Source organism: Desmodus rotundus, chromosome 12 (genome assembly GCF_022682495.2).
Source record: "Desmodus rotundus isolate HL8 chromosome 12, HLdesRot8A.1, whole genome shotgun sequence".
Classification (NCBI taxonomy): Eukaryota; Metazoa; Chordata; class Mammalia; order Chiroptera; family Phyllostomidae; genus Desmodus; species Desmodus rotundus.
In genome coordinates this window covers 33550614-33565303 of record NC_071398.1, presented here as the reverse complement: position 1 = coordinate 33565303, position 14690 = coordinate 33550614, and the positions used below count along the sequence as shown (strand labels likewise).

At 46.5% G+C, this 14690-nt stretch overlaps 1 protein-coding gene across 4 annotated transcripts; it reads left to right on the top strand.

Annotated features, from left to right (window-relative positions):
* The first annotated feature begins 5921 nt into the window (after window positions 1-5921).
* Window positions 5922-14487, top strand: RBM42 (RNA binding motif protein 42). 4 transcript variants are annotated; one of them, XM_024577664.3, is made up of 10 exons: window positions 5922-6159; window positions 6397-6541; window positions 7833-7917; window positions 8024-8098; window positions 9773-9838; window positions 9917-10092; window positions 10592-10927; window positions 11429-11546; window positions 13955-14149; window positions 14242-14487. In XM_024577664.3, the coding sequence occupies exons 1-10, from the start codon at window positions 6032-6034 to the stop codon at window positions 14352-14354; spliced, it is 1437 nt and encodes a 478-aa protein (XP_024433432.1). In that variant the 5' UTR covers window positions 5922-6031; the 3' UTR covers window positions 14355-14487. The 4 variants fall into 4 exon arrangements, with proteins under 4 accessions (XP_024433432.1, XP_024433435.1, XP_024433434.1 ...); XM_024577666.4 differs by having other exon boundaries at window positions 5930-6159; window positions 13955-14124; XM_024577667.3 differs by lacking the exon at window positions 9773-9838 and having other exon boundaries at window positions 9938-10092.
* The last annotated feature ends 203 nt before the right edge of the window (window positions 14488-14690 follow it).

Below are 14690 nucleotides of genomic sequence, written 5' to 3'. Positions count from 1 at the left end.
CAGTTGATGATAGTTGTGAGTTTATTGTCACTTTACTGTTCATATTTTTTATCTTCTTTTTCTTAGATAAGTCCCTTTAACATTTCATATAATAATGGCTGGTGATGATGAACTCCTTGAACTTTACCCTGTCTGGGAAGCACTTTATCTGCCCTTTCATTCTAAATGATAGCTTTCCTGGATAGAGTAATCTTGGATGTAGGTCCTTGTCTTTCATGACTTCAAATATTTCTTGCCAGCCCCTTCTTGCCTGCAAGGTTCCTTTTGAGAAATCAGCTGATAGTCTTATGGGAAGTCCTTTGTAGGTAACTGTCTCCTTTTCTCTTGCTGCTTTTAAGATTCTCTCCTTATCTTTAATCTTGGGTAACTTAATGATGATGTGCCTTGGTGTGTGCTTCCTTGGGTCCAAGTTCTTTGGGACTCTCTGAGCTTCCTGGACTTCCTGGAAGTCTATTTCCTTTGCCAGATTAGGGAGGTTCTCCTTCATTATTTTTTCAAATAAGTTTTCCATTTCTTGCTCTTCCTCTTCTCCTTCTGGCACCCCTATGATTCAGATGTTGGAACATTTAAAGTTGTCCCAGAGGTTCTTTTTTTTTTAATTTTTATTGTTATTCAATTACAGTTGTATGCCTTTTCTCCCCAATCCAAAAGGTTCTTACACCTCTCCTCATGTTTTTGAATTCTCAATTCTTCATTCTGTTCTGGTTGAATGTTTGTTTCTTCTTTGTGGTCCAAACAGTTGATTTGAGTCCTAATTTCCTTCCCTTCACTGTTGGTTCCCTATACATTTTCCTTTATTTCACTTTTCATAGTCTTCACTTTTTCCTCTATTTTGCGACCATACTCAACCATTTCTGTGAGCATCCTGATTAACTGTATTTTGAACTCTGCATATCTGATATGTTGCCTAGCTCTTCATTATTTAGTTGTATTTTTTCTGGAGCTTTGATCAGTTCTTTCATTTGGGCCATATTTTTTTGTCTCTCATGCCTGTTATGTATGAGAGGTGGAGCCTTAGGTATTCTACAGGGCAGGGCAACCCACATGGCTTCGTCGTGGCACTGTATGTCAGGGAGGGGTCTGAGAGGGCACAATGCTTCTTGCTCAGCTCTCCTTGGGCTTTCAGTTACTTCCCTGCCCCTGCCCCCACTACCCATAAGCAACTTGGGCCCTTCTGGTGCTGATTCCTGGGTGGGTGGGTTTGTGTACATTCTAGGACCCTGTGAGTCTTTACAGTGAACTCTCCTGGGAGTATCTCCTGCCACCTCAACCCCCACAGGTTTTTCCAGTCAGAGGTTTTTAGGCTTCATTTCCCTGCAATGGAACCCTGGGTTGTGCGGTCTGTCCTGCTCCCCAGTTGTTCCTCCTGGTTTATTCGCATGCAAACGTGGGACCACCCACTCTGCCAACCACCACCTTGCCTGGTCCACCAGCCACCCCCTTGCCCACCCTGGTCCTCCAGCCGCTGCCTTGCCATGAGTCCTTTCCACCCTGGCTGTCTTTCTCTTCCCCTCCTACCAGCCTGATGAATGTTTCTTCTTTAACTCCTTGGTTGTCAGACTTCCATACAGTTTGATTTTCTGGCAGTTCTGATAACTTTTTTGTTTTTAAATTGTTGTCCTTCTTTTGGTTGTGCAAGGGGGTAAAATGTATCTATCTATGCCTCCATCTTGGCCAGAAGTTGTCCTCTTTCTGAAAGAAAAAAAATACCCTAGCTAAGCCCACAGAAAAGGCCTAGATATAATGACAACCCAGTAACAGTGAACATCCCTAGTGCTCAGACTGTGGTCTCTAAATACTATTTATTTCTGACTATAAGGAACCAAGGGTCTTTGGAGAAATAGCTGATTCCAGGTTTGGAGGAGGAAATATACAAAATGAGTATGGGGCATCTTGTGCAAGAAAGCAAGGAACGCCTGTAAGACTACTGGAATTGAGTCAAAAGAACTCAGGACGTGATCTGAAGGGGCTGCCACAGGCCAAAGACATTAAGAAGTGGTAAAGATGACTGCAATGATTTGAAGCACATCAAATATGTTTGAAAATATAAGTTTATATTGATACTTACATAATGGGGGTGGAGTCTGGCTAGATCACTGGGCAGAAGGGAGTGGGGGACCCCGGGAGCAGCGTGAGAAGCTGCACCTCCCCCTCCATGGGGCAGGAGTTGGGAAGCTCTGAACAGCAGTTGTCCTGGCAACGAGGCAGTGCAGCATAATGGAGGAAAAATACTGTCCTAAGTGCTTCTGCCATGCAGAGGATTTGGGGCCAGACTATATAAAGTGGAGAGCCACTCTCCTTGTTCTCCCCTCTTTCCCTGGCCACCGAAGGCTGAGTTCCTGGGTACAAGGCCTGGAGACCTCATAATCTGGTAATGTTCCCTGCACCACTCCCTGAGCACTGCAGGGCCTGCCTGGCCAGAAGCACAGCAGGCACTGGGCTGGTAGGACCAAAGGAGAGGAAGCCTGGACCAATGGGTCTTGGAAGTCACATGGCCTAGCAACAAGATCCTCACCCCTGCCCTGCACAGGAAGCCACTGGCAGTGCTGGCCGACTGGAGCTGCACTGGATGGGTCCTGCCCAGCCAGGCACACAGATGCACTGGAGGGAAGCAGAGGGAAGTGACTGGAGGAAGAGGGCAGCGAGCCGTGAGTAGGCTGCCCAGACATAGACTCTGAAAGATGCCTGAAGCCGGACAGCAACTGGAAACAAGCTAAGCCACCTGCGTTTCTTACATTACAGTACTTTTGGGTGGGAGAAGAGGTTCCTGGCACAGCCTTGAACTAAGCTGGCAGAGGGTGGCAGAGTGATTTTCTTTGGGTGTCTTAGAAGAAATGAGCTTTGAAGCAAAAATCTGTCGTTATTTACAAACTGTATAGCCTTTGAATAAAAGATGACTTTCCCTTCCCACCAAACTCTGCCTCTAGAGTTTTTGCCTATTGGCAGTGAGTGATAGGACCCCACTAGTTTTCAGTTACACTTATACACTTATACCTCATTGGTCACCTTTGAAAGGTGCTAGGGCCCTAGCTGGTGTGGCTCAGTGGACTGAGTGCTGGCCTGCAAACCAAAAGGTCACTAGTTCAACCCCCAGTCAGGGCACATGCCTGGGTTATGCACCAGGTCCCCAGTTGGGGGAGTCAAGAGGCAACTGATTGATGTCTCTCACACATTGATGTTTCTCTCCCTCTCTTTCTCCCTGCCTTCCCCTCTCTCTAAAAATAAATTTAAAAAATATATTTTTTAAAAGAAAGGTGCTAGGAACCAAGTCATTTTGAATTTTTTTCCTAAAATAGGGAAAGAAGCAAAGCATGATCTCTGTCTTTCCTGCATGTGAACAAGTAACAAAATTCCTGATAAGTAGGAAATTATATGAAAGAATCACTAATAATCACAAAGAGAATGTTAAAATTAAAAAAGCACTACATTCCATACATTAATGGAGTAATACATACAGGTAATGGAGGTCAAGGGCTGCTAAAACTATTAGTGGAAAGATTGATTGGCTTCATAAAATGGCTGAAACAGAATGACACTGCTGATCAATCCTAGCCTGGCCAAAGGCGGACAGCCAGACTTGTGCTGATGGGATACAATGGGATACATTGCAACAGCATTACCTAGGAGATATTCTTTCACCAAATTAAACCTAAATTTAATCAAGCTTCTAGCTGTCACTACAATATATAAGAAAAGGGGAAGGGAGTATTGAGGAACAAGTGAAACAATGTAATGGAATTAGTTAAGTCCAAAATGTGACACATCCTGTAGGACAATTGATCCAGTTTTTTCAACAAATAGAAGGCCCAAAAATGGGGAGGGGAGAGAAAGAGAGAGGGAGGGAAGAAGAAAAAAGTAGGGGGAAGGAAATGTATATATTTAAAAAGATGAGATTTTAAAAGCTGGAACAATTTGAGCAAGAAAATACAGTAGGATTGAATTACAACCCAAAGTATAACAGATCCTTGAGTCCAAACTGATATGATTTAATAATTAAAGGGGAGAGAATAGGCAAATCCCATGTGCAGAAGAATTCCAAATAATTTATGTAGATATTCCATATCTTCAGTGTGGCCTGTGGATAATGACTTTCTTCCAAAGGAGCATGGAAAAGGAGTTGGTTTTATTTTTTTTAAGTAAGTGTTTAGTGGAAAAAGCTGACAAACGCTACCTTAGCCAGGAGATCAAATTTAACATGAACAGTGGTCAGTCGTGTTGATAGTGTTTATCCTTAATATGATATGATGAGAATTGCTCTTTACTTACGTGGTCTCCCCCACCCTGCAAAAAAACACACACAAAAACCCAAAAAACCATGAACACAGTCTAATGATGTTAAAAACATCAGACAGATCCCAAATGAGGAAGATTCTACAAAATACCTGACCAGTACTCCTCAAAACTACTGATATCATAAAAAACAAAGGAAGTATAAGAGATTGTCACAAGCAGAGAAGCCGAAGGAAATATAATTAAATGTAATGCGGTATCCTGGTTAGAATGCTCAAACAAACAAACAAACAAAAGAATGCTCAAACAAAAAAGAGAGATTAGGTTAACACTAAGGAAATCTAAATAAAATATGAACTCTAGTTAATAAGGATGTCTTTAAAAAGCATCTTATTCTCTTAGCAGATCTCTAGCACAGAAACAAACAAAAGTCAGCATTTAGACAAAGTATTCATTTGTACTGACTTAGACTGAAATTTCAAGAAACCAAGATAGCCAATAAAATTGACAAAAATATACAAACAAACAAAAAAAGCGACTAACCAACCAAATGATATATGTGGGTCTTATTTGGATCCAAGAGTTTACAAGACTATTGTGTAAAGACATTTTGAGGCAGAGAAAATTGAACAGTCTGGGTGTTAGCTGATACTTAGAAATTATATTTCTTGGGCTTGAAAATGTTTTTAATAGTCCTTCTCTGTCAGAGAAACATCATGAAGCATGAATTGACAGATGGCTGGAATTTAATATACCTCAGCAAAAAATAAAGAAATATAGATGAAAAAAGAAGTGTAGAATATTAGTAATTGTGGAGAGGTAGGGAATTTTCATTGTATTATTCTCTCTACTATTGCATATTGCTTACAATATTCATAGTAAAACATTTTGAGGACTACCAAAAAAGGTCAGCTGTATCACAAGAAAGGGCACAGATCAAACCTACACACGTGACCTTCTGAGTTGACGAATTTGACTACTGTCTCTTGGCCTTTACATGAACTATTCCTCCTACCCAATATATCTCATCCCATTTCATCTAGCAAAAGCCTCCAGCTATCATATTCTCCAGGAAGCGCCTCCTCTGAGATCCTTACATCATTTCTCTATTCTTTCTGGGAGTTACTGTCTGGTACCCTGTGTCTAAAGCATATTGGGAGCCCACACTCCTGAGCTGTCTCCAGCCTCGCCCACAAGCCTGGGCTGATGCGGACTTAGTGTGTTTTAAAAGCTTTATTATTATTGTTATTATTAATTAGAGAGAAACATCGATTCGTTGTCACACTTCTTTATGCATTCACTGATTGCTTCTTATATGTGTCCTGTGGAACCGCACCCTCGGCGTAGGGGGACAACCTAACCAACTGAGCTACCCCGCCAGGGTTTAAGTGTGTTTTAACACTTCCAGGAGGGGCTCCCAACTTTCCGGAGCTCTTCAAAGGTCCAGTTTCTATTTTAAGGACAGACCCCCAGACTTCGGAGTGCTCTCACTCACCCAATTATTCCGTGAGGGCGCCACCGCCTTCTGGGCTGCGCTCCAACGGATCCAGATTCTTCCATTGGTTTGTTTTCAAGCACTGTGATTGGTCTATACTTTTCCTTGGGTGGGCCCTCTGGGTGTAGCCAGATTCTCACTGGCCCTCGTTCTCAAGACTCCCGTTGGCGTATGATGTCACACACCAGCGCCCGTCGCTTTCGCTTATAGGTCATCTGCGGGCGTCTACAGGGACGTACCCAAAGAGTAGACTGCGGAGCTGGTGGACCCCGGGCGGTAGTAGCGGCGACAGGGAAGACAGCAGCGATGGCTGGGGCGGGTCCGGCCCCGGGACTCCCGGGTGCAGGAGGACCTGTGGTCCCCGGACCTGGCGCCAGCATTCCGGGCAAGAGCGGCGAAGAACGCCTGAAGGAGATGGAGGCGGAGATGGCCCTGTAAGGCCCGCGACAGGGCAGAATAAAAGCAGTCCTAGAGCCGGAGCTGCCGAACCCTGGGGCCTCCAGGCCGCAATAGGCCCACCATGTGGCTCTATCCTGAGGAAGTGGGACATTGGGGATTGTGGGGGCGGGAGTAAGAAAAGGTTGGCAGGGGTGAAGGCTCTGTCTCGATATAGCCAGCGTTACAGAATTGGTGCAAGGTCCTGAGCTGTGGTGTCTGTCCTGTACCCCCAGGTTTGAGCAGGAAGTTCTGGGGGCTCCGGTAACCGGAATCCCAGCTGCTATGCCTGCAGTGCCTACGGTCCCCACAGTAGAAGCGATGCAGGTCCCTGCAGCTCCTGTGATACGCCCAATTATCGCAACCAACACATACCAGCAGGTACGTCTGAGCTGTGGCATGTAAGTCAAAGAGCAGAGTGCCTGGAACTCAGTGTTTATATATAGAGAACTATTTATATGTTGGCTTGTTGATTAATTTGCATGACAAATATTTTATGTGCCAGGCATTGAGGACACAGTAATGACTACGGCAAAAAGTATTTCTGCCCTTTGAGAGCTTATGTTCTAAAGCATGTTGTTTAGTAGAACTTTATGCAATGATGGAAATTCCTCTATCTATTTAAGTTACATATTTGAGTTAAATAGATCCTTAATCTCGTTAGTCACATTCAAATGCTCAAGCTATCTATGACTAGTGGAGAGAAAGACTACTAAAAAGAAAACAATTAAATAAAACTTGTTCATTATGTCAACAAATAATTATTGGGTGCCTTCTATGCGCCAGGCACTATTCTAGGAATTAGGTATATATAGCAGAAAACAAAACATAGAACAACTACTACTTTTTTGGAGTTTACGTTTTACTTGGGAGAGGCAGGTCAAAGTACAGTTAGAAGGACAGAAATCAGCACAGTCAGGGAAGGCCGTTTTGAGGAAGTGACATTTAAGCAAAGATATAAAGGACATGATGGAGGAAACAATGCACATATCTGGGGAAAGAGCATTTCCAGTAGAAAGAACTGCTAGCGTGAGAGCCATGAGGCAGGCATGCACCTGACATGTTCAGGGAACAGCAGGGAGAGCAGTGTGGCTGGAGCGGAGTGAGCAAGGGGAAGTGTGGCAGGAGATGAGAACAGAGAGGTGATAGACACCATATCTGGTGGAGCTTTGTGGGCCATGGTAAGGACCTTGGTTTTCACTCTGACATGGGAAACCACTGAGGGATTTTGAGGAGAGAGGTGATGTGGTCCAACTTAGATGTTAACAGGGTCACTCTGGCTGTGTTTGGAGAACAGACTGTAGGGGGACCGGCAGAATCAAGGAGACTGAGGAAGAGGCTACTGTAACCATCAAGGCAAGAGCCAGTGGTGGCAGCACGGGAGATGGGGAGGAAATGCTGGACATAATTTCAGATAGTGCTACATGGTGTGGGGCATATGAAAGAGTAGGATAGTGAAAGTTGCTGCTAAGGATGGGCTAAGGACAGCTTTAGCTAGTGTGATCCCAAAGCCTCCCTGAAAACTGCCATTTCAACTAAGCCCTAAAGATTGACAGATAGCCAGCCCCGTACACAGTGTAAAGAATGAAACCCTTGACCTTCCAGGGTGAGCCATCCATGGCAGTTGGGGAGCACTGAGTCAGGTCCCTTACCCCAACCTCCTCCCCAACAGGTCCAACAGACTCTGGAGGCCCGGGCAGCTGCTGCAGCCACAGTGGTTTCTCCCATGGTGGGTGGCCCTCCTTTTGTGGGCCCAGGTAAGTAAGGTTTGGTGACTTGAGGGAACCAGGGGATTAGGGAGGGTGGTAAGAAGGGATAACCAGGGCTCTCCACCCACCATCCTTGTCTCTCCTCTCCCAACAGTTGGCTTTGGCCCTGGTGATCGGAGTCACCTGGACAGTCCAGAGGCTCGAGAAGCCATGTTTTTGCGGCGAGCAGGTAGTTCTTGGGCCAGGAAACCCACATTTAACCAAACACTCGTATTTCAACTACTTAAGCCTCTTGCCTGATTTATTGCTCTAACTCACACTGTCCATTTCATCCCCACCCTGATGTTGTTGTCATCTTCCTAAAGCACAAACCTGATTATATATTTCAAGTCATTTTAACCTTAATAAGGCTTCACTTGATCATTGCAAACCAGCCTCCTACTGTCACTCCTAATCCCTACCCTGCTGTATTTCCTAGCATTTAACACCTTATAATGAGCTGTACAATGTACCTACTATCTTTCGCTTCCTCTAAAATATAAGCTCAATGAGGAGCAGAAGTCCTGGTGTCTGCCACATAGTAAGCATTACATGCTATCTGTTAATGAGATGAACCACCAAACAAGAACCAAGCTGCTCACCTGGCACTCAAGACCCTACATCACCTGGCCCCTTGCAGAGAGATCCTCACATCCTCCCATATCCTTAAACATTGCTGGGATGTGCCAGCAATGCTCATGTTGAAGTTCTCTCCCTTGCTCACTCTTGCCCAACTATACCCTTCTAAAACCTATCAACTAAACCAAAATCAAATTAACCAAAGTCAGCTAAACTCTGTCCTCTCCAAAGACCATTCTTTTTTGTTGTTGAGGTAAACTTTATACACATAGTTTTTGTGATAGTACTTCCTTAAGTGTTATCTAAAGTTCTGGTATAATCTCTATGAGACTAAACGTTACTTAAGTCCTGTTATACTTTTTTATCTGATATCTGATACTTTTTTTTAAAGATTTTATTTATTTATTTTTAGAGAGAGCGAAAGGGACCTGGCCCACAACCTGGGCATGTGCCCTGACCGGGAATTGAACCAGCGACCTTTTGATTCGCAGGCTGCTGCTCAATCCACTGAGCCACACCAGCCAGGGCTGGTATCTGAGAAATTCTAACATCTTTTACTCTTTAGTATGGTTTTGATCAAAATGTAAATCTGACCTAGTCCCTCTGCCCAGCTTCCAACCCTTCTGTGACTCCTCGGTGCCCTCGGGAGAACATTCATGGGTCAGTCAGTAAGGCTGTGTTTGGATGCCTGCTGACATCTTGATTGTTCTCTTACGTTCTCCAACCCCGACCTCCTCTATTACAATTATACTAAACTGAAAAGGGAAAATGATTTTGCTTATAAATGTTCTCCTTTGCCATTATTTTTTCCACTCATGTTTTGCCTAAGTCTTTATTATCCTTTAGGTTTCAGCTCCCACGCCCCTTTCTTCAGGAAGCTTTCTCTAGTCTCCCTGGATAGGTCAGAGGGCTCCTCTGGGCTCCCACTACTCCCTGGGCTTCCCTCTTCAGCTCCAATCACCATGCCTAGACTTTCCCCCATCCTGGCTCTAAACACTTTGGGCTCTTACTCTCTAGTAATGGGTTTATTCCCCCCTACTCTGGACCAGGAGCTCCCTAAGAACCCTTGGTCTTTTGGTGTGTCCCTGGACAGGCACAGAGGATATCCTCAATGATAAATTTCTGCTGAATGAACAAATGAAAAGACCCCTGTATCTCCCAGAAGGCTCCCTACCCTCTTCTCCAGGATTCTTGGATGCTTAGAGTTACCCACCCCCCACACACACACCTTGCCCCAAGTGCCCTGGTCCCCCATGACACATACGCCCATCTCTCTCTCCCACAGCTGTGGGCCCCCAGAGGGTCCCTATCCTGCGTCCAGCCTTTGTCCCCCATGTGCTTCAGAGAGCAGGTGAGGGGCCAGAATCATCATCCCTGCCACATAACCACCCCCCAAGCCCTCTTAACTCCCCTACTAACACCCTGACAGATTCTGCTCTTTCTTCTGCAGCAGGTGGTCCTCGCCCTATGGCCCTGAGGCCCCCTCACCAGGCCCTCGTAGGCCCTCCTCTGCCTGGGCCTCCTGGACCACCTATGATGTTACCACCGATGGCTCGGGCCCCGGGGCCTCCCTTGGGCTCCATGGCTGCTCTGAGGCCGCCTCTGGTAAGTGTGAACAGGGTATTGATGGTCAGAGGTGCAGTGGATATGGAGATCCTTGATTCTGGACTGATGGACTTTGTCCAGGTCTGCCTTTTCCCTGGTGTTTTGTGTCTCTGCCTTCTCACTCTGTCTCTATCTCTCTGTCCTTGTATTTCTGTGGCCGAATCTTTCTATTTCTATCTTTTTTTGAGAAGAGTATAGAGAGAAACGTGAGCTGTGGATGGATTTCTATCTCTACATCTCCATTTTTCCTTTGATTGTCCCTCTCTGTTTTTCTGTCTTGATGTCTTTCTTTGTCCTTGTGTCTTTGCATGTGTATGTGTGTATCTCTTAACTGTGTTTCTCTATTCCTGTGTCTGTCTCTGACTAGAGACTCCTTTCTCTGTCTTGATATCTCTTGCCTGCTCTCTGATCCCAGGCCTTTGTCTTGTTGTATAGGATGGGAATGGGAGTAAGGTCTGAGCCTTGATCTGATCCCTTCATTTCCTCCCCTTGCCCACAGGAAGAGCCAGCGACACCCCGAGAGTTGGGCCTAGGCCTGGGGTTGGGCCTGAAAGAGAAGGAGGAAGCAGTAGTGGCGGCAGCAGCAGCCGGGCTGGAGGACGCTAGTGCAGCCGTAGCTGTGGGAGCAGGAGGTGCCCCCACTGGCCCTGCTGTCATTGGGCCCAGCCTACCACTGGCCCTGGCCATGCCTTTGCCTGAGCCTGAGCCCCTGCCCCTCCCTCTGGAAGTTGTACGAGGCCTGCTGCCTCCACTACGCATTCCTGAGCTCCTGTCCTTGCGTCCACGACCCCGGCCCCCACGGCCTGAGCCACCCCCTGGCCTCATGGCTCTTGAGGTAAGCAAGGAACACCACAGTGAGGGGATAGAAAGGACTGGGAGGGCAGACAGGAGCCCATGAGCTCCTACATACAGAAACACATGTAGTCCTCTATCAACAAGGTACAAGGGGCCCAGGAAGTTGGAGGAGCTGGGAAGACAGCAGCGAGAGGGTGGCAGACACATATACCCTACACTCAGGAGTACATCCAGTCCTTTAACTCTGGAGGAAGGAGGGCCAGGGAGCAAAGGAGGGTGGGAGGAGGACTGATGAGTCCAAAGACTCATAATGCCAAGCCTTTGCTCCCCTTTTTTTCCGTAAGATTTTATTTTTAGAGAGAGGGGAAAGGAGAAAGAGAAGGAGAGAAACATCAATGTGAAAGAGAAACATCAATCGGCTGCCTCTCGCACACCCAGGCATGTGCCCTGACTGGAATCAAACCAGCAACCTTTTGCTTTGCGGGATGATGCCCAACCCACTGAGCCACACCAGTCAGGGCTGTTTCTCTTTCTTCTGCAGGTCCCAGAGCCGTTGGGTGAGGACAAGAAGAAAGGAAAGCCAGAGAAATTGAAACGCTGCATTCGTACAGCAGCCGGTAGCAGCTGGGAAGACCCCAGCCTGCTGGAGTGGGATGCAGGTACTTGGGCCAATGTCCAGGCTTAGGCATTGCTCAGCCAGTCAGGCCAATTTCTCTTCCTTGGGGCAGAAGCAAGGAAGGTGAACCAGGAAAACTACACAAATGCCTCCTCTCTGTAGGGCAGGCACCATTAGCACACCTCATGGAGGACTAGGCTGTGGCTCTGAGAGAGAGGCAGGCCCTCACCCAGCCCCTGAACAGAACTTGGTGGAGGTGATCGACAGCTAGGACCTTCTGGCCTCTGTTTCTTATTCATGAGGGGCCTGGCTTGCTGAAGGGTAAAAGAACGTTGTTTTTTCCCTCAACTTTTTTTAAAAAATTTATTTCTTAGAGGAGAAGGGAGGGAGAGAAATATCATTGTGCGAGAGATGCATCAGTTGGTTGCCTCTCACACGCCCCCAACTGCAAGGGAACCTGGCCTGCAACCCAGGCATGTGCCCTGACTGGGAATCAAACCTGGGACCTTTTGGTTCACAGGCTGATGTTCAATCCACTGAGCCATACCAGCAGTATGGCTCAGTGGATTGAGCACCAGCCTGCGAACCAGGAGGTCACCAGTTCAGTTCCCAGTCAGAGCACATGCCTGGGTTGCTGGCCAGGTCCCCGGTTGGGGGCGCGCAAGAGGCAGCCACATATTGATGTTTCTCTCCCTCTTTTTCTCCCTTTCTTTCTCTGAAAAGAAATAAGTAAAATCTTAAAAAAGAAAGAAAGAAAGAAAGAGAAATGTTAGACACTAAACTGTACAATGAGCAGCCATATATCTACTACCTAGATTCAGCAATCAATATTTTGCTATATTTACTTTATCTCTCTATGTGTGTATGTGTTTTGGGTGGTTTTGCTCAATCTAAAGCAAGTTATAAATTATCACTTCACTCCTAAATACCTCAGTATTTATCTCCTAAGAAAAGTGACAATCTCTTCCATGTCAATACCATTAAAACATGTAAGAAAATTAACAATAATTCTATGGTTTCTCATATTCCATTTATATTCACATTTACTCAGTTGTCCCCAAACTAGTAACTCTTTTTCCCTAAATCAGGATACATGCAGTTTTATGTCTCAAATTACCTTTTAATGAGAATCATCTCTCTCCCACTGCCTTGTCTTGTGTATAGTAATTTGAAGTGTCCAGACCGGTTGTCTTGTAGAAGGTACCACCCTCTGAGTTTCTCAGATTATTTTCTCCTGAACTAGTCTATCTTCTTCTCAGAGTGTCCTTAAATATCACAGAAACCACGGGCAACTCCAGTTGTAGCCAAGGAAAGGGATTTACCTCTCATCCCAGTCCTTGACTTCTGCCTCTTCTCTTGGAACAGTCTACCACGCCAGGCCAGGGGTCATGGCAGCATAGGCCCAGATGAAACCAGTACAGGCTGTAGACCCTAGTTTTGTGACATAGTCTCATCTTCCTCATCTCTAACAAGGAGATAATAATAGTATGTGCTTCATGGGGAAGGGATTCTTTGGCTGTGAGCATGTTCAGTTGAGGCTCAGGCCCACCCTAGGGGATATGCCCAGAAATGGCAACGGAGATCAGCCTTGGAGAAAGATCGGGCAGTGTGTTCAAGTTTCAGGGACTCATGTGGGAACTAAGAGTGGGCTGGCTCAGTGGATTGAGTACTGGCCTGTGAACCGGAAGGTCGCTGGTTTGATTCCCCGTCAGGGCACATGTCTGGGTTGCAGGCCAGGTCCCCAATTGGGAGTGTGCAAGAGGCAACCTGTCAGTCTTTCTCAATCTCTCCCTCTCTTTCTCCCTCCCTTCCTCTCTCAAAAAAAAAAAAAAAGAAAGAAAGAAAGAAAAATAAAAATACAATCTTTAAAAAGAAAAAGGGCTTTGCTGAAGAAAGATGAAATCTGTGGTACTGGGATGCCATTGTGGGAGCCAGTGGTGTCAGGTACCTAGGGTATGTCCATGGGGAGGTGTCCAGGGACCAAGGGATGCCAGGGGCTGAGAGAAAAAGCCAGGGCTGGGACAGAGTTAGGGGCTTCATCATGGGAATGGGTGAGATGATCCTAGGGTGAAGAAGGGTAGTGCAATTAGTTAAAAGTAAGAATTCTGGAGACAGATGCCTGAATTCTTATCCCAACTCTACTACTACTAGTTGAGTAACTTTGGGCAGGTGACTTGACCTCTCTGTGCTTCAGTGTAAAAGGGCTGTTAAGAGTGCCAGATGTGTTAAAACCTCATGAGTGCTTAGCAGAGAGCCTAGCACGGGGTAAGTACCATACAGGTGTTGGCAGTTATCACTAAGGGGACCACAGGCAGAGACTGCTAGGGATGCAAAGGGAGGATGACTTGGGGGTGTGGGGTGGGGTGGGGGTGGAGGTGCCTCCAGAGATCCTTTAAGGCAGACACTGGGCTAAGCACATGCATCCTCTGACCTCCTCTCTTCCCACCCCAGATGACTTCCGGATCTTCTGTGGAGATCTGGGCAATGAGGTGAACGATGACATCTTGGCACGCGCTTTCAGCCGCTTCCCATCCTTCCTCAAGGCTAAGGTGATCCGAGACAAGCGCACAGGCAAGACCAAGGGCTATGGCTTCGTCAGCTTTAAGGACCCTAGCGACTATGTACGCGCCATGCGTGAGATGAATGGTGGGTGAGGACTCCCCTAGAGACAATGGGTGTAACAGGTATTTGGCCTAAACCCAACCCCAAACCTGACCATGAGCCTTCCATTCCCATAGGGAAGTATGTGGGCTCACGCCCCATCAAGCTGCGCAAGAGCATGTGGAAGGACCGGAACCTGGATGTGGTACGCAAGAAGCAAAAGGAGAAGAAGAAGTTGGGCCTGAGATAGGGTCTATGGCTGGGCACCTGCTCCCACCTGGCCAGGCATTGGCTCCTCCCCAGTGTTCTTTTTGGAAAACCCACAACTATCCACCTAGCCATCTTCCTCAAAACCAGTTTCAATAAATTTTTGTTCATTTCCATCTCTGGCTGAGCTTGGAAACACTCTTTGGGGTACAAGGCCTTGCATCTCCCCACCTGGGAATAGTGGGGAGCCATGAGCTTACCCAGATAGAAGTGCAGATGGTCATTTTTCAGTCCCTACTGAGTGCCTACACCTGGAAATCTCTTAAGTGCACGCTGAGTACAACCCATTTCATGGAAGAGGAAGCTGAGGCTCAGACCC